This window comes from Tiliqua scincoides, chromosome 9, assembly GCF_035046505.1.
Source record: "Tiliqua scincoides isolate rTilSci1 chromosome 9, rTilSci1.hap2, whole genome shotgun sequence".
In the NCBI taxonomy this organism is placed as follows: Eukaryota; Metazoa; Chordata; class Lepidosauria; order Squamata; family Scincidae; genus Tiliqua; species Tiliqua scincoides.
Window position 1 is genome coordinate 15,967,354 of NC_089829.1, and position 22,731 is coordinate 15,990,084.

At 50.2% G+C, this 22,731-nt stretch overlaps 1 protein-coding gene across 1 annotated transcript in view; it reads left to right on the forward strand.

Annotated features, from left to right (window-relative positions):
- Window positions 1-22,731, forward strand: part of LOC136660346 (calmodulin-binding transcription activator 1-like) — a 627,764-nt gene that overhangs the window by 529,783 nt on the left and 75,250 nt on the right. The window contains exon 5 of the mRNA XM_066637476.1: window positions 21,522-21,675. Within this exon, the coding sequence (XP_066493573.1) occupies window positions 21,522-21,675 (154 nt within the window). The remainder of the gene's footprint in view (window positions 1-21,521; window positions 21,676-22,731) is intronic.

Consider the following 22,731-nt stretch of genomic DNA (forward strand, 5'->3'; position numbering starts at 1 on the left):
CACTCTCTTTCTCCAGTTCTGAAAGGGGCAGGTCCCCGAGGGGTGAACAGCAATCCCCAGTGGAGGCAGGGAGGACTCTTGAAACCAACCCTCTTTCCAAGGAGCAGGAGTGCAACGCTCTTGGAGTCTCCCCACCTGTGTTCCACCACTCGTATGTTTGATCAGCTGGCTTCTGCTTAGTGAGGGCAGTCTTTGCCTTTTGAGGTTCCTGATGAAAATAGGATCAGTGTGAACCGCTGGCCTTCAGTGCCTCCCCCCCCCCCCCAGCCTGTGAAAGTTCCATTTCTGAAGAAGGCTGGTGGAGGTTCGTCTGGTCTCTCGTGCACATGTGTCTCAATGTATGATCACCATCATGCAATACCCAGTGGCCATTTCCCTACTACAGTGGGTAGGCATAGACTATGGACAATGGCAGCTTCTCATGCATTTCTTTTATACAGAGGACAGACTGTTGCAGGGAACTGAAGAAGTCACACAGCAGGCTGAGCAGAGCTCCCAGAGATGCATGCAAGTGGGTGGGGCAGCTTGGGAATTGAGGGGATATGGGATCATTACAAGCACATTCCTCTTTTTGTTTGCGCAATGTTGGAGGGGAGAAGGGGCTACTGGTGTTGGCACAGAAACATTCTGGGGGGAGTGAGGGATCCAGCCCACTGCATGTGAAGGATGGTGAATTGAACTCCCAAGGAGGGAAAATTAGATGTTGAGGACACTCTTCAAATAGCAGTACCACAGGCAAGCTCAACAAGGATCTTCTGCAGCAACATGGGTCCGCCCCACTGAGCAGAGGAGGCCCCCAGTAGCAAACCCTGGGTCACATCCCACCTTAACAGTGAAGGAGCCGGTGTAGCCTTGTGGCTAAGAGACTTTCAGCACAATCCTATGCGTGTCTTGTTAGAAGTAAGTCTTACTTTGCTCAACGGGGGCCTACTCTCAGGAAAGTGTGTGTAGGATTGCAGCCTGAGCTGCAGATTGAGGCCACCTGATCCATAAACTTCCAAGCTATGTCCTTAGGCAAGTCCCTGCCCCTCAGTCTTCCTCCTAGGCAGTATGGGAATAAGAATGCTTACTTACCTGTTGGCAGGACAAGATCAAGATAATTCCCTCACATGGCAAGGAGCTTTCCAGTGTTCTCGCTCCTCCCAATCCAGCGATTGTCCCGGCTCAGCCGAACCCTTTCCTCTGTCTTTGAGCTGCACCTGAGTCGCAGTCGGCCAAGCTCTGGTGCTCCACAGCTCATCCCTTTGACTTTTCGTTCCTTAGCTGGCTCCACTGTCATGGAATGGTTTGTGACATTAATGAGGGGGGGAAATGGAGCCGCCAGCTTGTGCCAGATAAGGGCTGTGGCACCACCTGAATTCCAAAGTTGTGTTTTCCACTGGCACCTCCTGTTGAGGCAAACCTGGAGAGCTGTGTGACTGTCAGTTCTGCTTCGAAATGAAAATCTCTACTGTTGCTCTTGTTCTGTCACCACCTCAGGGTGCTAGGGAAGGAAGGAGAAGAGCCACTTAAGAACATAAGAACAGCCCCACTGCATCAGGCCACAGGCCCATCAACTCCAGCTTCCTGTATCTCACAGCGGCCCACCAAATGCCCCATGGAGCACACCAGATAACAAGAGACCTGCATCCTGGTGCCCTCCCTTGCATTGGCATTCTGACATAGCCCATTTCTAAAATCAGGAGGTTGCGCATACACATCATGGCTTATACCCCATAATGGATTTTTCCTCCAGAAACTTGTCCAATCCCCTTTTAAAGGCGTCTAGGGTAGATGCCAGCACCACATCCTGTGGCAAGGAGTTCCACAGACCGACCACGCGCCGAGTAAAGAAATATTTTCTTTTGTCTGTTCTAACCTGCCCAACACTCAATTTTAGTGGATGTCCCCTGGTTCTGGTATTATGTGAGAGTGTAAAGAGCATCTCCCTATCCACTCTGTCCATCCCCTGCATAATTTTGTATGTCTCAATCATGTCCCCCCTCAGGCGTCTCTTTTCTAGGCTGAAGAGGCCCAAACGCCATAGCCTTTCCTCATAAGGAAGGTGCCCCAGCCCCGTAATCATCTTAGTTGCTCTCTTTTGCACCTTTTCCATTTCCACTATGTCTTTTTTGAGATGCGGCGACCAGAACTAGACACAATACTCCAGGTGTGGCCTTACCATAGATTTGTACAACGGCATTATAATACTAGCCGTTTTGTTCTCAATACCCTTCCTAATGATCCCAAGCATAGAATTGGCCTTCTTCACTGCCACCGCACATTGGGTCGACACTTTCATCGACCTGTCCACCACCACCCCAAGATCTCTCTCCTGATCTGTCACAGACAGCTCAGAACCCATCAGCCTATATCTAAAGTTTTGATTTTTTGCCCCAATGTGCATGACTTTACACTTACTGACATTGAAGCGCATCTGCCATTTTGCTGCCCATTCTGCCAGTCTGGAGAGATCCTTCTGGAGCTCCTCACAATCACTTCTGGTCTTTACCACTCGGAAAAGTTTGGTGTCATCTGCAAACTTAGCCACCTCACTGCTCACCCCTGTCTCCAGGTCATTTCTGAAGAGGTTGAAAAGCACTGGTCCCAGGACAGATCCTTGGGGCACACTGCTTTTCACCTCTCTCCATTGTGAAAACTGCCCATTGACACCCACTCTCTGCTTCCTGGTCTTGGAGCTGGCTTCATAGCATTTGCATTTCTGAGCAACAGGGATGGTGGGGGTGGGAGCAAACTTGGCTGGTCCATCTGTTAAAAGCACAGAGGCAAGCTGGATGATGGATATCTTGGGCGAGCAGAAGGCCACACATTGCCAAGTGGGCAAGCTGGCTGGACAGCAATTGTTGACTGGACACATGGCAGAGAGGCAGACACAGAGGAGATCCTTGCACTGAACTCAGGCTGAGGTTGACCCATCTAGTGCAGCATCCTGTTTCCAGCAGGGAACAGCCTGGTACCCACAAGCGGGGCAGACTGCCCCTGACCTTGGAGGTTTGGGCATCAAGGGTATTGATGGACCTCTCCGCCACAGCTGTGAATGCATCTCATTGCCCTTTAAAGCATCTAAGTTGGTGGCCATCACCACACCTTGAGGAAATGAATTGCAATAAATTTGCCCTTAGCTGGGACTCAGAACAGCACATAAATCCTTGAACTGAATCCTAATAAATTCATGACACATTTTGCACAGAACTATTTTGTCTCCTCAGAATGTTAACCACTTTTGGTGGTGCCATCAATACACATGAGAGTGGAAAACAGTTGCTTGCCCCAGCCAGCTTACAGTCTAAATGTGGATTGTGGTCTCCCTCCTCCAGCAAGCATGAAGCAACGTCTCTGCCTAGGGGTTTCTTCCAGGGCCGAAATGGAACCATGGCAGACTGTTCTGCTGGAAGCGGAGCAGCTCCCCACCCCCACCCTCATCCTGGCCCTTCTCTGATCAGCTTTCCAAGTCAACTGTTGAAAAATGAAAGGAGCTTACACAGAGAGACAGTCACCTGCCATAGCTGAGGAGTGGGCTGAACCAGCATCTCCTGGATCAAAGCCCAGGGCTCTCCGCTGTACCACCCTGGCAGCTGAGAATCACTAGAAGGGAGGCCCATGCAGAGCTGTTATCCATGCTAACTAAAACGGAGCCCCCATAGTCCAAGGCAGCCTAATTCTAGTTTCCTAGTGCTGGCGGATGTGTGGCAGAGGATGGCTGTCTCACTCGTGCCCTCAGCTTCCCAAGACATACTGCTGGGCTAGTGCCACTGACGGACCTTGCACTCAGACTGCGGCATCAGCAGGACAGCCGGGCCCTCGGAACTCACATGTCTTGAAGAATATTAGGGCTGCAGGACGGGGTGCGGGTCTCCCAGCTGGTTAGAGAGAGGCTGGAGTGCCACGGTCCAGCGTTCCACTGGGCCTGGGAACTGAGCAGGGTCAAGAGCCATTCTGGTGCCACAACCTCCTGTCACTCTGCTCCAAGGACTGCAGCCACCCTCCTCACTGAGAGAGACCACCAGGCTATCCAGACACCATCCTGGCTGCCACTGGTCATCTGGCTGCCAGGCCAATCCTCACATCAGTTTTCACCAGTAGCGACATCACCTGCTGCCAGAAAACAGATAGGAAAACAGCAGCATCTCCAACTGGGCTGCGGGAAGGAGTCCTACCTGGTGTTTCTGCCCAAAGTCTCCTTCAGCATTCAGCAGAAGGGGAAGCAGTTCCCTCCAAAGTTGTGTTGGTTGATGTTCATCTCACACACATTATGAAGTCAACCCTGTCAGAAATGTGTTGCTGCAGGGACTCTGGGAATGAAGCTCAGCACAGCATACGTTATCCAGGAGCAGCCCGTTCTGGAGCTGTTCCTTATGCAGATTCGGCAGAGGGCCCGAAAGAGATTAATGAGACCTTTTTCAATTAGTGTGTGGGGAGAACAGGCGGGACTTAGAAGCCTCGTCTTATCTTATGGGCTCTTTATCCAGATGAAGGATGAAAGACAGCCATGCACCAGAGCGGCATTTTGTGGGGAGCTAAGCTGTCTCAGGATGGCCGCAGCCTGGCAAGGCAGTACCAGCAAACGGAGGACTTCAGGGCTTGTCACCTTTCTGTATCTGCCACAAAGGAAGACCTTGTTGGAGCTGCCCAGGTTCAGTGGTGGTGCAGATTTTTCTGCGCTGTAATAAATGCTCCCCACATGCTTCACACAAATTAATGCAACTGGAGTTCACACCCAATTTCACGTGATGGGAAAGTGAGAAGTAAGTGTGGAGGTGCATCCGATGGGAAATCTCAGGCATTTGGACAGAAGCAAAGAGGGTTGCCATAGGACCCATGGAATGCCTTAAGGCTGTCCCCATTCCCATGTGCTCAGTCCTCTCTTCCAGCCTTTTGCTTTCCTAATGTCCTGACAGCAGCAGGCAACAGCCCCACATCAGAGACACCCCCTTCAAAGGGAGGAAGCCTGGGAGCTCCAGCTGCTGGAGGAGGATAATTTGGGGCACAGAGTAATCAGTAGAAACTCCCTCCCATGGAAAAATGATCTTTGCTCGCAGATCATAGTAAGTTACATGGATCTACACCAGGGGTCTCCAAACCCCGGCCCGGGGGGGCAGATGCGGCCTGCGACCAGCCTCTGTCCGGCCCGCGGCCAGCCTCTGATCCCCTGAGAGCCTCTGGCCCAGTTGACCAAGCACAACTAGAGTTGTGCTTGTGGGATGGAGAAATGGGGGTCTATTTAAGTGTGTGATTACACTTTTGGGCTGTATTGGTGCTTGGAGAAGTCCTGAGCATTTGAGCCCATTCATTCATTTATTCATCTAAGTTCCAATTGTAATGTATTTATTTAAATTTTATATTTAATTTTTTTTTTCCAGCCCTCAACACTGTGCCAGATATTTTATGCGGCCCTTTGGCTGAAAAGTTTAGAGACCCCTGATCTACACAATGGGAAAAGAGGCTAACTTAGGAACAGGAAGCCCTAATGCTGCATCTCCTGTGTGCACGTGGGGTGGGGGGAATGGTTGTGAGTGTGGGAGCTCAAGCTAGCACATCTTCCTCCTTGGAGGTATCAAGATGAAGAGAGAAAGTGCTCTTGGGAAGGAATAGACAAAAGTTTTGGGCAGGTGCACTTTTTTAACTTTTCCATGTTGAGCTGCACCTACCCAAATTCCCTCTTCTATACAATAGTTAAAGCTATAGGCACTCTGACCCACTTTGTATCTGGTAACCCAAGACCAGGGGTCGGCAACCCATGGCTCTGGAGCCGCATGCAACTCTTTCAGCTGTCTGCTGCGGCTCCTCTGGGTGAAAGTGGCAAAGGGGGTGACAGGAGGCACCTGTGTTGGGAGGGCAGGCTGCTTCCCTCTGCCCCCTGAGCTCATTGCCCTCCTCTCCCTTCACCCCCACCTGCCCCGCATTGGTTTCCCTTTTCAATTTTGCCTGCTCTGCAGGCTTCACGTCCCTGTTTTTCCCTTCCCCAACTCTCCAGCAGGACGCCCTCCTCTCCAGCCATCGCGAGCCCTTGCAGCCCGCCTTTCCCTGAGCAGGTCCCCACTCAGTGCAAGGAGAGGCTTTTCCTCGACAGCAGAGGAGACATCCTGTGTGTCTAATCAGGAGTAAGCCCCATTACATCGGATGAAGCTTACTCCCAGGAAAGGGTGCCTGAGATGGCAGCCTTGGACCCTGATCCTATGCGTGTCTACTCAGTTGTAAGCCCCATTACAGCAGATGAAGCTTACTCCCAGGAAAGGGTGCCTGAGATGGCAGCCTTGGACCCTGCTCCTATGCGTGTCTACTCAGTTGTAAGCCCCATTACAGCAGATGAAGCTTACTCCCAGGAAAGGGTGCCTGGGATGGCAGCCTTGGAGCCTGCTCCCTTGCGTGACTACTCAGTTGTAAGCCCCATTACAACTTACTCCCAGGAAAGGGTGCCTGGGTTTGCAGCCTTGGAGCCTGCTCAAGGCCAAGCACAAGGACAGGTGAGTGGGAGCCTGTGCCTCAGCAGGTCTGTTAGCGAGCAAGCCCTGATGTAGTCCCTGGGCTACTCCCAGGAAGGTGTGGAGGGCTGTAGCCTCAGCCCCCTCCTGTGCAGGTCTACTCACAAGTAAGCCCCGCTGTAGTCAGTGGGGCTTCCTCCCAGGAAGGTGTGGAGGGCTGCAGCCTCAGCCCCCTCCTATGCAGGTCTACTCACAAGTAGTCAGTGAGGCTTCCTCCCAGGAAAGTGTGGAGAGGACTACAACCTGAGAGCTCCAACCAACTTGTCTGCTCAGAAGTCCCATTGTAGTCAATGGGACTTACTCCCAGGATAGTGTTGAGAGGTTGCAGCCTGAGTGAGAGAGGACAGGCAGGCAGGGCAGAAGCACTATATATATTGGAATCCTGGAAGATCTGGTGAGGAGGTAGATGTGGTGTCAGCAGTGGCCCCTTTAAGGGTAAGGCCTGGGCATCCAGCAGAGTGTGCTGCACAGCTGCAGCCACTTGAAGGCAATAGGGCCCTCAGGGATATAAGGAGCACCTGAGGCAGGAAGGGGGTGTGGGTTGTAGAAAGAGTGCAGGTTGGAGAGGAGACTGACTAAGTTTATTGACTTTGACACTCTGAGTGGTTTGACTGACTTACTTTGGAATCTGACCTTGGACTGTGACTTGGCTTATTGACTTTGGACTCTGCCCTGGATACTCTGACTGACTTTGTGACTAATGGACTGCTGGAGACACTGGAGTTTGAAGTGTGGCTGCTGTGCCCAAGACCTGCTGATGACCCAGGGTCTGCTGTAGTGGTGGGAGGTTGCTGGCAGGAGAGAGGACTTCTGCAGGTTGAACAGGCAAGCTACCCTGGAGGTGGGGTCCAGCAGGAGTGCAGGGCAGAACCAGGGTCATTTGTTGGGGGAAAGAAGGGGAGCTAATTTGCTTAAAGTGGGCATAATTCTCCAGGCAGAGAATGGCCTTGGAATCAGACAAAACACCATAGAGGACCAGGCGTCTGAAAACACAGGGCAAGAATGTATGATAAAACTAACTAAAAGCTACAAGAGGGGGCTATTATTAAAATGGGACCTATAAGAGCATAAAGGTAAAAAAAAAAAAAAGATGCAGTGTTATCTTCATTTTAGATGTCAAGGGTTTTGTGGCTCTTGAGGTTTTTTTCCTCCGGAAAACGGGTCCAAATGGCTCTTTGAGTGTTTAAGGTTGCCGACCCCTGCCCTAGAACACTGGTCGCCAAACTGGTCCATGAAACCCTCAGAAGTGATCCATGAGACCCACAGAAAAAATAAGATCACCTTTGGCAAATTATCTTGCTGAGCAAGCACTCTCCCATAAACTTCCAGAGAGGGCTGAAGTATTGACTGCATCTGTGCTCACTGCATGGGGCAGTGAGGCTGCATGGGGCTGCATGGGGCAGTGCTCACTTGGGGGATGCTCCTTCACAGACCATCCAGAAAGGGTAGAGAATGGACCACCTGTAGCCGCAGTCAGGAACAAAATCTTCTCTATAAACAATAAACCGAATATATCTGTAATTACAGGTGTGCGCCACATAACAATGGGGGTACGTTCTCTTATCCCTGTTGTTATTTGATTATGTCGCTAAGCAAACATTCAGCCTAATCTAATGACTTTGCTGTGTAAACAGACACTCCCTGCCAGACACTTGCTGGCTGCAAGACTGCTGGAGATTGATTGCCTCTTTGCATTAAGAGTCTCTTTGTTGTGTAACTATCGGAGACCTGACTGCGTCATTAAGAGCTTCTTTGTTGTGCTTTGAGCACTGTTGTATATGTGGTCTGTTGTTAAACAGCAGGTCACCTCAGCAGTCAGTCCAAGAATTACCCAGGAACTCCTGGCCACCCTCCTACCCTTGCTTGGAGTGCCAACAGGCCCACCAAGAGGAGTTAGAATGCCAAAGGGATGCTGGGCTGCAAGCCTTCTTTAAGGTCCCCCTTAAAGAACAACTTTAACTCCTTGCTGTTTGCCACCCCTCTAAGAGGCAAGCCCAGGGGGCCTCAGGGTGAGAAAGGCCATGTGAGTGACCTGGAGGACACTTTCACTTTTTGCCTCAGAGATCTGTGTAAGTTGAGCCCTTCAGCCTTCACTGCTGTTTACTTCTGTGTGTCTACATGCCTTGTGTTAATAGAAGGGATTCCTGTTTGCTAACAAATTGATGACAAGGGTAGTTTAGCCAAAGTTTTTATTGAAAAGTACGCTCTTGCCCAAAGGCATTGGAACTACCTTTCCCTAAGGGGAGAAGGAGCACATCTTCTGCCTTACTTAGTCCTTGAGATGCTTGACACTATGGGTTGCTCATTCCCTGCTCCGATGCCCTTTTACCTAGCACACAGATGCCCTATGTTTGATGCTGCTTTCTCAAAGCTTGGGCCAGGCACTTGGCTTGTTTGGGGCCTTGGGGAGGGGGAGTTCTTCCTTCCTTAAATGGTGTGAAGAGGAGCACTGGCATGCAGCAACATCTGATTTACTTGTCTAATTTCTACGGGCTTGAGCCGAGGAGGATGCCAGCGGGCGCATGCGCTTCTGCGCTGGCGCCCGTGCTGGGAGGTCCACAGCGCCATTACAGCCCATTATGAGTCTCTGGATAATGTATACATTTTTGCGCGCACCCAGCCTCTCTCCTTCATTTTTCATGAGGCCTGGCACGAGATTAATGACGGAGCCGGGGAAGCAATACCACTGCCACACCATGCCAGCTTTGATTTATTGACCACTTAGCATTGATGAAGCTGCAGCCACGAGTCAAACAGCTGTTGCAGCTGTATTTTTCCTTATCAAAACGTACCGCCTTTTGCATTTTTAACCACTTGCTTGCACCGGGTTTCTGCTTACTGTGCAAAAGCAGGCTCATGGGCTACTGTCGCAGGACTCCTGGAGTTTCTGTGACAGGATTGGGGTGTCCGGCATTCAGGGCCAGAAAGTGCCTGATGCCCACCCAGGCCCTTCTCCTTCTGCCATGCCTTTGTCCCAAGCTCTGCAGAACTGAAACTGGGCCTGGGAGCAGTTTGGGGGGCCAAGTCTGCCTCCTGGAAAATGCCACTGGGTGGGGCTCCCCCCTGGTGGGACTAACTGTCCATTAACCTAAGAGGAGAGAGGAAGGGAGGACGTGTAACTCTTCAGTCTGCTGCTACAAAGTGATGAAGGAGCAAAAGCAGCTCAACTGTCGCCACCCCATTAGACAGACTGCACGGCACAGCACAAGGCAGGCAATAGAGGGTCCCTTTTGGGTCCTTGTCTGCCTGCAGGGAAACAGTGCCTCTCCGGTGCCCTGCTTACAGAAGCACACATCATGCGCAGCTTCAAGAGTGCATGCCCCTCCGTCCCTGAGTGATCCTTTCTCCAGGAGGGTGGTCTGCAGCACAAGTCCAGCATGAGCAAGTGGCCGTTTGGTGCACGCCTGCTCCTGTTTGGTGCATGAGTTCAGCAACCTGCCCAGGCTGCTCCAGGTCAGGCAAGAGGGGAATGCAGCTGCCCCAAGCCCCACACTGGATTTCCTCCTCCTCCACCAGCTTGGGCATCATTAGTTCCAAACCTGTCTGGGGAAAGGTGTGGTGGCCACCCTCGACCATTTATTTGGGGCCCCATGACACTGTAACGACTGTCTGCTGCAGACCAATAGAGCAGATCTCAACAGCTAGTAAATGCTGAGGGGGGAGCCCATAAAATGTGTGGATGATAAGGAAATGCATAAAAGTGCCAGGGTGGGATTTATGAGAAACTGCTCCTCCTCCTGCTTTCCCAGGTTCATCCAAATCATTTGAAACCACCTGATGGGCAGGGCATCAGAAGCATTCAGAAGAAGAACCCAGCTGAGTCAGGCCCATGTGGGCTGCTTGAACCCATGTCCAGTTCCCAGTATAAAGCCTGCAGAGCAGGAGGAGCAGCCACTCCCTGCTGTTGGCTGCCTCTGAACCCAGACACAAAGTACTGAGTGAGTTGGAAGATCCCAAGCCCAGCACTTGGGATTCTGTGAGATTAGCTGCTGGAGTGCAGTGGGTCATAGGAGTGCGTGGAGGAAGCTGAGCCAGGGGGCCCACACCTCCCCAGTAAGCATCACAAGAGGGAGGTTAGGACATCTGGGTCTGGACTCTACAGGTATACCCAGTAGGGCTGCTGACGTCAGAGTCTTCTGCTGCTCTTGGGAACTGTCCCAGGCTCTCTTCTGCCACTGCCTCACTTAATGCCCTGAAGGAGGTGGAGCCTCTGAAGGAGCTCTGTAGTGGAATGGAAGATCCTCGTGGTTCTTTTGCCATTGGTGGGATGAGGACCCTCCTCAAATAGTGGAGAGCACCAGGGACGCTCCAGAAATTCTCCTCCCTAAAATGTCTCCTTAAATTTGGGAGTTCTGCATGAGCTGGACCTGTGCCGAAGTGGCATCCTTCTCTCCTTTGGATGTTGCACGCTTGTTCTCCGTTCTGCCTGCTCCTTCCTGTCCCATTTTCCCTCCGAGATGCCCAGGTGTGGAGTGCCAAAGCTGCTCAGAACAGCATCTTTGATTTGGTCCCATGTGTGAGTGCCTCCAAATTTGTTTAGTGTGGTGCTCAGGAGCTGGTGGGTGCATCCGTGAGGCATGGCAGAAAACAAATCTCAGCACAGTCAGACCTCTGATCACATTAAGGTTGCCTTTTGGCTGGGTCAGTCAACGTGCATACTGGTGATATGGGAGGGAAGGGAAAATCAACTGAAGGTTAATCAAGGGAAGGAGCCACAAGCTGTGGCAAGCTGCATATGCTCCAATTCCAGAATAGGTTTTAGCCATGATGCTTCTTAAACCAGAACGGAGAAGGCGTTGAATGCAGAGCAGAGCAAAATGCTGCAACGATAAAGGAACAGAATTGGGGAGAGGAGGAGATCCAGTTGTCCATAAGTGTTTTGTTGTATGTTTTTAACTGACTATGGTCCATACTGTGTGTGTTCTTGCTGTTTGCATCATTAGAAAATTATTCTTGAAAGAAGAAACCTGAGAAAAGGCTCAAATAAAGTAACACGGTGATGATAAGTTGTCATTGGAATCTGGGCTTGTAAGTAGCTTGGCAATAATTTTAGTCCCATCCCTCAAGAGCAGAATCCCTCCTTGGCAGTGGACAAGGCTTTTTTCAGCTCCAAAGTGAGATAACTATAAGGGAGATGGAGTCTGTTTCTTCAGGTTAAACCTTAGAGATGCCGCTGCAATGTACCACTGCTATTCCAGACTGGCATGACGGCACACTCGAGGAGAAGATGGAGTTAGTCATGTAACAGGGCTGGAATCAGCAGTGTGAACAAAAGGGATTTGTGCTCAAGCAGCTTGATTGGACCGTGCGAAGCACTGAGCTGGTGCTTTTCGAGGCCGAGGCTTATCATCTGTGTTGATTCCTTAATGAAAGGGCTCTCTTTCACTCTCTCTCTCTGACTCAGAAGGAAAAGGAGGAGAAAGACTGATGCTGGGGCAAAGATGAGATCCTTCACAGCAGCATTACATTTTCAGTGCTCGTTTCAGGATAATTGGGATATGTCTTTATTTCTAGGCTTTGAAAATGTCTGTTTCCCTTCTAACTTGCCCTGCTCTGGGGTCCCATTGTGGTTAAAGGTCAGAAATCCCCAGAAGAAGCTGTGGCCAGCTCTGCCATTGGGCAGGACAAAGGGTGTGTGCGTGCATTTCTGCGGTTCTGCAGAAGTGCAGAAAAGTCATGAATGGGGTGTTGGCCAAGCATTCACGTTCCTCAGAATGTCAGCTTTCATTTGAAAAGGACATCGCTGTGGAGATGGTCCCTTGAAGCCAAAGACAGAATGAGATTCTCGGGGGGGGGGGGAAGGGAACAGAGCTCCAGCAGCCCGCATGGCTCCATGTTTTTCTCCTGACTGGTGAAGCCAGCAGAAAAGATTTAGGATTCAGCTTGCATGGCTGAATTATGTAAAGATAAAGGGGATATGCAAATGTCTTCACTCTGTGTAACTTATGTACATAAGAACTGAAGAATAGCATTGCTGGGTAAGGCCCAGGGCCCATCCAGTCCAGCTTGCTATATCTCACAGTGGCCCACATGATGCCTCTGGGAACACACAAAACCACAAGATCCCTGCGTCGTGTCGCTGCGTCCTTGTATCTGGCATTCAGAGATAGAGAGGCTCCCTCTAAAGCCCAGAAGTCACATATAGTAATCACAGCTTGTAACCTGCGATGGACTTTTCCTCCATAAATCTGTCCAAGCCCTTTTGAAGGTATCTAGGCCAGGTGCCATCACAACACCCTGTGGCAAGGAGTACCACAGAGTAATTACATGCTGAGTGAAGAAATACTTCCTCTCAGTGCTTTTTTTGTAAATAAAAAGGTGCAGGAACTCACAACTTGTTAATATTTATTTATTTATTTATTTATTTATTTATTTATTTATTTATTTTTAAACCATTTTTTATTGGAGAAATAAAATATTTTTATGTGCTTCCCTCCTAAAGTTGAACTTACTTCTGAGTAGACACGCATAGGATTGAGCTGTCTATCTCCACATCCCCTTCCCCCTAGCTATTTTTTCTACACATAAAAAATACTGTACAGGTGCACTTGTAGCATGTAGTATGTAGTGTGGCACTACTTCGAGGAGAGGAAGCAGTGAATGGATTCCAAAAAATGGCTTACATGAGTTCCATGTAATAAAATTACTCTAAGCAACTGTGGGACTAAGAACAAAAAAGGAATTCTTACACGAGAGGGGTCCTTAGGTGCACATAGAAACAGCTACGTTTGCAAACAAGCGATTAAATATGGTTTAATTCAGGTATCAGAATACTCTGTGTCTTTGGGAAGGCGCTTGGCATGCAATTGTATGTTCTCTGCTGCCCTGAGCAGCTGCTGTGCATTGCTGGAGAGGAGCTGCAAACGCTGGCTGGCAGAGGGCATGCTTGTGGGGGAAGGACGAGGAGGATCTCCGGCAAGGCTGGACAGCACATTGTATACACGTAGAATCCCTTTTCACCTGCCCTTAGCATGTGAAAACGGGTGCAGATATATATCTCTGCCAGGATTAAGAGCCCAATCCTAGGTATGTCTACTCTGAAGTAAGTCTCGTTCTAGTGAATGGAGCTTACTCCCAGGAAAGTGCCTAGGATTGCAGCCTAAGAGCCCAATCCTATGCATGTCTACTCAGAAGTCCACTTTAGTGAATGGGGCTTACTGTGGATAGGGTGGCAGCCTCAGGGCCCAATCATGTGCCTGTCTACTCAGAAGTCAGTCCCATTAGAGTCAATGGGGCTTCCTCCCAGGAAAGTGTGGAGAGGCCTGCAGCCTCAGAGCCTTTCCTCTGCCTGCCTACTCAGGCTGCAAGGCTATGACACTTTCCTGGGAGTAAGCCCCATTGAACACAATGGAACTTAATTCTGAGTAGACATGCTTGGGATCTCAGGCTGCAAGGCTATGCACCCTTTCCCAGGAGCAAGCCCCATTGAACACAATGAGACATACTTCTGAGTAGACATGCCTAGGCTCATGCTGCAGATTGGCACGGGGCTGCACCAGCCAGCTTCCTTCCCCTACTCCTCCGCCAAGCCAGTACCTGGGCATTCCGTGGGTGCCACAGCCCATCTCCCTGGCTGGCTGGCTGTCCGTCCTCCTCCTCAGCGTCGGTGCATGTCCCCCCGCGCCCTCCACCGGCTTGGAAGCTGCGCTGGGAAGCAGAACGCGGGGGGAGGGGAGGCAGGCTGGGCTCAGGCGAGAGCTTGGAGATGGGGCAGGAGGGGGTCGTTGTGCGGTCAGGCAGGGGCCAGGCGCCCGCCTACCCTGCACCCCCCAGCACCCACCCAGCAAATGCCTCTATTTTGCTCCCCCCCTCCTGGAATGCCTCCAAAGGGGAGGGGCCCCTGCAAAAAGGTGCCGGAACTCCGTCCCCCCGCGTTCCATTAGAAAAAAAAGCCCTGCCTCCTCTTGTCTGTTCTGACTCTCCCACCAGTCAATTTTAGTGGGTGTCCTCTGGTTTTGGTGTTGTGTGAGAGGGAAAAGAACTCCCGTCTATCCATTCTCACCATCCTAGGCATATTTTGGTATTGAATGTGTGAAAGTGAGCAGAGCTGAGGGGCAGAGACCTTGGGGTTGCATTGATGTTTCTGTTTCCCATGCTCAACATCAAAGGCATATTTTGGGGGAGATGCTCCTTAAACACCTTCCATAACTAGACCATCCAAATAACTAATTAACTGAAATTAGTTGATGCAGGCAGTTTTGAGGAAGCAGTAGCTCATTGTGTGTGTGATCCACCAGATCCATCCTTGAATTAAACATGAGCGCACACAAACACAAATGTTCCTCAGCTGCTACTCCAGGGAGGAGAAGGGTATGCAGCTTCAGGGTGGCAGGGCTGTGGGCGCCTTGCACATTGGTTGCAGTAGTGCTGCTGGCGCACTGGGGTTTGCATGTTCTTGAAATTCTGCACAGGGAAATTCACTGCATAGGCTGATCATGAAATTAAGGCATATTTCAGTGGCTGTCAGCCAAGGGAGGTGGGGCAGGTGTGCTGCAGATCAATGAGGGTGTCCCTAAATGCCTACCTGAGGCAGGCTTGGAAGCATCTCCAAGGAAGGAGGATGGGTGGGTCATGTCACTCCAGTCCCTGGGATCACTTTGCTGCCCAAGGAGGGGATGTCCCACCCTGTAACCCTAGTAACTCCTCAGATGGGGCAGTACATAAGAACATAAGAACAGCCCCACTGGATCAGGCCATAGGCCCATCTAGTCCAGCTTCCTGTATCTCACAGCGGCCCACCAAATGCCCCAGGGAGCACACCAGATAACAAAAGACCTCATCCTGGTGCCCTCCCCTACATCTGGCATTCTGACTTAACCCATTCCTAAAATCAGGAGGTTGCACATACACATCATGGCTTGTACCCCATAATGGATTTTTCCTCCAGAAACATGTCCAATCCCCTTTTAAAGGCGTCTAGGGTAGACGCCAGCACCACATCCTGTGGCAAGGAGTTCCACAGACCAACCACACGCTGAGTAAAGAAATATTTTCTTTTGTCTGTCCTAACCCGCCCAACACTCAATTTTAGTGGATGTTCTGGTATTATGTGAGAGTGTAAAGAGCATCTCCCTATCCACTCTGTCCATTCCCTGCATAATTTTGTATGTCTCAATCATGTCCCCCCTCAAGCGTCTCTTTTCTAGGCTGAAGAGGCCCAAACGCCGTAGCCTTTCCTCATAAGGAAGGTGCCCCAGACCCGTAATCATCTTAGTCGCTCTCTTTTGCACCTTTTCCATTTCCACTATGTCTTTTTTGAGATGCGGCGACCAGAACTGGACACAGTACTCCAGGTGTGACCGTACCATAGATTTGTACAACGGCATTATAATACTAGCCGTTTTGTTCTCAATACCCTTCCTAATGATCCCAAGCATAGAATTGGCCATCTTCACTGCCGCCGCACATTGGGTCGACACTTTCATCGACCTGTCCACCACCACCCCAAGATCTCTCTCCTGATCTGTCACAGACAGCTCAGAACCCATCAGCCTATATCTAAAGTTTTGATTTTTTGCCCCAATGTGCATGACTTTACACTTACTGACATTGAAGCGCATCTGCTGTTTTGCTGCCCATTCTGCCAGTCTGGAGAGATCCTTCTGGAGCTCCTCACAATCACTTCTGGTCTTTACCACTCGGAAAAGTTTGGTGTCGTCTGCAAACTTAGCCACTTCACTGCTCAACCCTGTCTCCAGGTCATTTATGAAGAGGTTGAAAAGCACCGGTTCCAGGACAGATCCTTGGGGCAAACCGCTTTTCAACTCTCTCCATTGTGAAAATTGCCCATTGACACCCACTCTCTGCTTCCTGGCCTCCAACCAGTTCTCAATCCACGAGAGGACCTGTCCTCTAATTCCCTGACTGTGGAGTTTTTTCAGTAGGCTTTGGTGAGGGACCGTGTCAAACGCCTTCTGAAAGTCCAGATATATAATGTCCACGGGTTCTCCCACATCCACATGCCTGTTGACCTTTTCAAAGAATTCTATAAGGTTCGTGAGGCAAGACTTACCCTTACAGAAGCCATGCTGACTCTCCCTCAGCAAGGCCTGTTCGTCTATGTGTTTTGAGATCCTATCTTTGATGAGGCATTCCACCATCTTACCCGGTATGGATGTTAGGCTGACCTTGGTTCTGTCCCCAACAGCACCTGACACACCCACATTTCAGAGATCAGAAGACAGAGTCTAGGTCATGGGCTGGAGCCCATGCGCCCATCTTCACAGCCCCGTACTGCCCACTGGAGAGACCCTCTGTTGAAACTTTTGACTGGCCACATCAGGCTGTGGGTGGGGGTTGCGTGTTTTTGAATGCCAGGAAAAATTAACCTCCCAGTACACAGAGAACATACACAGCTGGAGAAGCCTTGGATGGACTCTTTCTTAAGAAGCTAGCTTTTTCCAGGCAAGGGAGTTCTGTTCAAGGGAAGGAAATTCAAGCATGCAACCCAGTCCCACTCCACAGCCTGTGTCTAGGTCCAGCCTAGAGAGGGAAAGCAGTCTCATGTGTCAGCCTCCCTGCACGATTATTCATTCTTAAAACTGGCTGGCGTCTAATGCAGAGTGCTGGTGGGCAAGGAAAGCAGCCCAGACTTTTCCAGAGGATGGTATCCAGCTCCATACAACCAACAGGCCAGTTGGCAGCCTCATTTTCTGCAGAAATTGGAAGAGGCAGTGCAGGGTGAAACTCCTCCAATGAATTTTTGAAAAGAGGCCTTGGGATTAAGGCCTCTCTGTGAAGCCTGCCCTGGTGACCTCCCCACATGGGCCTGTGGGAGACAAGATGCTGGATGAGAGGGGCCCCTTTGGGCCTGACCCTGCAGGTTGCATGAGAGCCAGGCAAAGCTCTCAACTGGCCACCTGTATTTTTGGAGGTGTATTCTTCAGCTTGATTCTAACCAGCCTGCGTTCATGCTTCTGCACTTCATCCGCCGCCTCTGGCATCAGCAAAGCCCAAGGTTTGGCGGCTGCATTGTGGGCAAAGTCTGCCTTGGAACGAGGGAGCCGAGCGAAGGACTCTGCATCCGGATGATGGGTCTGGGCTCCCATAAAAGCTGATTGGGGTGAAGAACTCAACAGGCTTTGCGAAATAACTGTATCCAGGGCAGGATTAATTCACAATAATAGGACCATAAATATGATCCATTTCTAATAACACACATTACCGTCAAACGAATGGCAGTGAGTGAGGAGATGAGGGTGCCTCTTTGCCTTCAGGAAGTTTCCGGATTCTATTTAAGTGATGGGTTAGTGATTGCCTCTTGCACGCTTGGTTTATGGGCCTATTACAAGGCGATGCTGCCAGTAGATGCCCTTGCCAAGCCCTTCAGATGTGGGCAAAGCACAGTGGAGGGTGGCAGAAATACCTGGAGTGGCCAAGGAGGGGGGACACGCCCTGGCCTCAGGCTCTCAATTTGCAGACTCCTATTGTTGATCCCAAATGCAGAACCAGTGCCCGTGTCTCTTCTCCACACCACCCTCCTACACTTCAGAGGGACAATTGAAACATCCATGAAATGTGCCCATAACCAGACCAAGACTCACTGCCCTCCTCCACTGCCCACACATAACATGTTGGAAGTCAACAGGCCTTTGCTCTGGTCCAACAGGCAGCTTTTGTTAAAAAGGGATTGGGTAGATTTGCGGAAAAGGTCCATTAAAGGCTGCTAGTAATGAATGCTAACTTCCATTTTGGTGTCAATCGACCTCTGAATACCAGTTGCTGAGGAGCAATAGTAGGAGTACCTCTTGCCTTCTATCCTGTTTGTGGGTTTCCCATTGAGGCCCCTGGTTTCCCTCTGTGGGAAAGAGCATGAAGATGAGATGAACCCAACTTGGGGTGATGCATGACAGTCCTCCTTCTGTTCCATACGTATCTGCAGCAAATGGGGGTTATGGGAGAGATGTGTAAATGTTGTGCAGGGGCCTGGTGATGGATGGGCCATCCCGGTGCAAGGGCGGGAAGGGTTCTGGTGGTTTGTGAGTGTGCAAAAGGGGGAGTTTTCAGCAGAATTTTCCCTGAAGCAACAAATGGTGCCTGCCAAGCCATCCTCTTCTGCACACACCTATAAGGCAAACGTGGTGAGTGCAAGAGGCCTTTCGAAAACCATCGTCTTGGGCTGCAGTATTTTCACTTAACCATCCCCTGCCTATGAAAGCTATGCGCTTAACTGTTAAATCCATCTGAGCATCTCTGAATTCTAGTGAGAAGAGCAGGGTCCTTGTGCCCCTCTTAGGAAGCCAATGTTTCTAGTGCTGACTTGCTTAGTTGGCCCTCAGGTATGGAGGTGCTCTGCTGATGCCCTGCTTAGAGTTACCCCAGTGTGTACTGTTATATAGTGGGTCCACGTGAATAAAGGAAGGCATAGTGATAACAGCTCAATACGTTTATTCCATCTTCAGAACAGAACCAAGCAAAATACAAGGCAAACCCCTGGCTTTTTATAACCTTTAAATCTGCCCTGACTTCCCGTGATTGGTGCAATTGGAACCTTAACTAGAGGGCCAATCGGATGGTAGGATTTCGATCCATCACCCGATTGGCCAGCTATAAGTCTGGGCCAATCAGTTATGCAGGATTTCGATCCTGCGTGACTTACATACATAACATGTACTCAGTCGCTGAAGTCCCACGAGGAAGGATGGCAAGAGACCCAAGCACCAGCCAGGGGTGAGGTGTTCCACACCTGTGCCCTTCAACTCACTCTAGGGTGAGGAGGTACCTCCCTCTCACCCCTGCCTCAGATTACTTCACTTTTTGGTGGTAGTCCCTCCTCCTGGCTGGCTCATGCCCCTGATGTGTGTTTAAACCCATCTGAAGGACAAGCAATTAATTGCCTCACGGCATCTATTCATTAGTAACTTTTTCTCGTTAGCGGAGGAGCTTATTTGCTGCTCTGGTACTTCCACCAGGAGGAAAGTGACTCCCCCTTTGCAGAGGAGTGCTGGCGTGTGCACCCCGTCCTCTCCCGAGCCTGCTCTAGCAGCATTAATGAAACATTAGAGTTTTAATTACACCATTATCCTATTTATTTTTATAAATAATTCCAAAGCAGTCATTAAAGTTTGTGAATTTAGAAGTAAATGACTTTAGGGAGTAGAATCAAGTTTTCAATCTTGTTGTTATCTATCGTGGGGGTTGTTTCCTGCTTGTCGTATTGCTCTTAAGATTATTCATTTATCTACTGCAAAGTTAATAGTCACGTTGAAGTTTCTTCACTGGAAAGTTTCTTGCTGGAGAACGAAGCCAAAGTGTGCCCCAGTTCTCTTGCAGCTCTTTCTGGGGAGAGTTGGAAATATATAGTGTGTTCTCACAGTGGCTGCAGGCTTCTACGCTGGGCTGGTGGCCAAAATCAGGCCTGTCTTCATCTCTGTTGCCCTCAAACACAATGAAGACAGAAAGCAATACAGGGGTTTGGAGCCGGCCCGCCCATGAGACTGACTGAGGCAGGTGGCTCAGGTAGTAAACCGGTAGGGGTGTCTGCCTCCACCATTCTTCCCAGATTCCAACCTACCCATCTCCTCTCCTCCACACTTTCTCTTCCATTCTCTTTTCAAATCCAGAGACCAAGAGCAAAAGGAGGAGAAGTGAGGAAGGGGGATAGCATTTGCTGTGATGCCAGATGGCAGGTCTTGGGCTGACCTTGTGTGGGGTACCTCTGGGCCACAATCAGATATCCAGCAACCTGCTACTAGCATTAACTGATCTCATGTCAACCCACCCCAAAAACCTCCTTAAGGCAATCACTGGGGTGCACTGCCAGCCCGATGACTACGTGTCCCACTTAACTTGCTATATGGAGGCTAAGAATAGTGGGTAGTCAGGCCAGTAGCCAGACATGATGACATTTGTTTCACAGGTAGTTTGGATACATGTAACTGTTACCTGCACATTGAAGGGGAGCATAGCATTAAAACCCCTGTATAATGTCAAGAAAGGATCCAGGCTAGGTTGCCTAGGGGGAAGCTCAGAGCTCTGTTTCTTCAGAGCAGAATGGCTCTGCTCTGAATGGCTACATTAGCAACAGTTTGTCACCAACAAGGCATTCTCCTGGGGCGGTGGACAGCTCCACAACCTCCCTGCCAGCGAGATCTGCCACAGCTAGCCTCCAGCAAGTTGATTGTGTCAAGTGGCAGTACATCACCTGTGGTGAGTGCTGAGAGCAGCTCTGACGACCCTGGAAGCCTACCAGGCACCCCTCGGTTGCATCACCTATCCATGTGGGGAGATGCACCTCCCAAGCTTCCTCTGCCACCTCCTCAGCCCCAGGGGGGTGCCTGAGAGGAAAAGCAGAGGGAGGCCGAAAGTAGCACCCACCGAGATTCTTCGATGACCCCCAGCTCAGTTGATGTTCTCAGCTTTGTCCCCTCCACAGACAATGCTGGGGCACTTCAGATTCCTTCAGAAAACATTGCCCTTCCTGCTTGACCCACAGCCTCCCCCTCAGGGGTGCTTCAGGGTTCAAGGTTGACAAGGCAGAAGGCGAGGCATGTGGGCCTGCCCCTCCCATTTGCTGGGACAGGAGCACTGTATCCTCCCCACCCCCACATCCAGACCAAGTGGAAGGATGCCAGGCAAAAGCCTGAAGCATGCAGAGGGCAGAGGCTGTGGCCTTGCAGGGCCCCCACATCTTCTGACATGCTTCACAATTAGTCCCCCCCCCATTCCTAACCCTCCCATTTGTTATTGGGGACAACAGTTGGAACTTCTCTGTTCTGATTGGCATGAATGGAACTTAGGGCTGTGCCAGGCTATGGTACGGTTGTCCTCCTCAACCCCCTGCAAGGCACTTATCCCAGTGCAATCCGGCATCATTGTGACACTCCTGTGTCTCTTGCCTGCTGTCGCTTCCATGTTTGCTTGTCTTAATGGGCATTTAGACATGAAGTTTACTGGTTCACAGTTGCAAGGCTGTGGCTTGGGGTGGTGGGTTTTTCTGTTCAGTAGGTTGGTTTGTAGCTTAGTAATGTTGTCTTGTCATTGACTGGCAAACTGATGACCCTTCTAAAGCACAGCCCTACTCTGATCTTCTCCCTCCAGAACCCTGACATCGTGTTGGTGCACTACCTGAATGTACCTGCCATCGAGGACTGTGGAAAGCCCTGTGGGCCCATCCTATGCTCCATCAACACCGACAAGAAGGAATGGGCAAAATGGACAAAGGAGGAGTTGATTGGCCAGCTGAAGCCGATGTGTGAGTCCACTGGGGGGCAGGGAGAGGATCCGGGGAGCTTTGGGCTTCTTCTTTTTCTCAGCGACAAGCGCGGAGTCGCCTACTCAGAATGCACAAGGCGCAGGGAGGGGTGGGGCTGCTGAGGTTCCCTGGAGCCTGCTGGCTGCTCTTCCATCGGAGGCCACGTCCAATTTTAGTGCAGGGAAAGAGGCAAAAGGTTCAGTCAGTTTTCAGGGTTTTCTCTTGGAGGCATTGCAGATTAAGTTGCAGAACAAACAGCAGAGCGAAAGCACTTCACATTTCAGGAAAAGTGTTTGTGAAGGTTCCGATAGCAGTGGCATCAACTGTGGCATCAACTGTGGAGCAGTTCCCTTTCTTGATTTCAGGGGACTGGACTTGCCCCTTTGGGCATGCAGGCCCATTTATTATTATTATTATTATTATTATTATTATTATTATTATTATTATTATTATTATTATTATTATTATTAACAGTATTTATATACCGCTTTTCAACAAAAGTTCACAAAGCGGTTTACAGAGAAAATCAAACAAACAACTAATGGCTCCCTGTCCCAAAAGGGCTCACAATCTAAAAAGATGCAACCCCAGCAGACAGCCACTAGAAAAGACACTGCTGGGGTGAGGAGGGCCAGTTACTCTCCCCCTGCTAAATAAAAGAGGAGCACCCACTTGAAAAAGTGCCTCTTACCCAATTAGCAAGGGTAAATTTATTTATTTATTTATTTATGCATTCATACAGCCCCCTCCATTGAAATGGTGCTTTCCAAAGGAGCTTACTTTCTAGAAACTGACACAAGGGAGATGATGGGTAGGAGAGAAGGGGGGTGGAGGTGGAGCAGACAGGGAAGTGGGTGCAAGCGATTAAAGGATGTAATGAAGCCTAGGCTTAGCAGGGACTGCGGTGTGGTGCCAAGGCCTTGTCACCAGCTCCATTTCAGCAGGTAGCACCAGGGTTTAACAGCAGTAAGGGCTGGATGAGATTCATGATTGGATCCTATGTAGTTTTTCAAGGAACTGCCGGGGAGGAGGGGGCTGAATCAGATTGGGAATGTA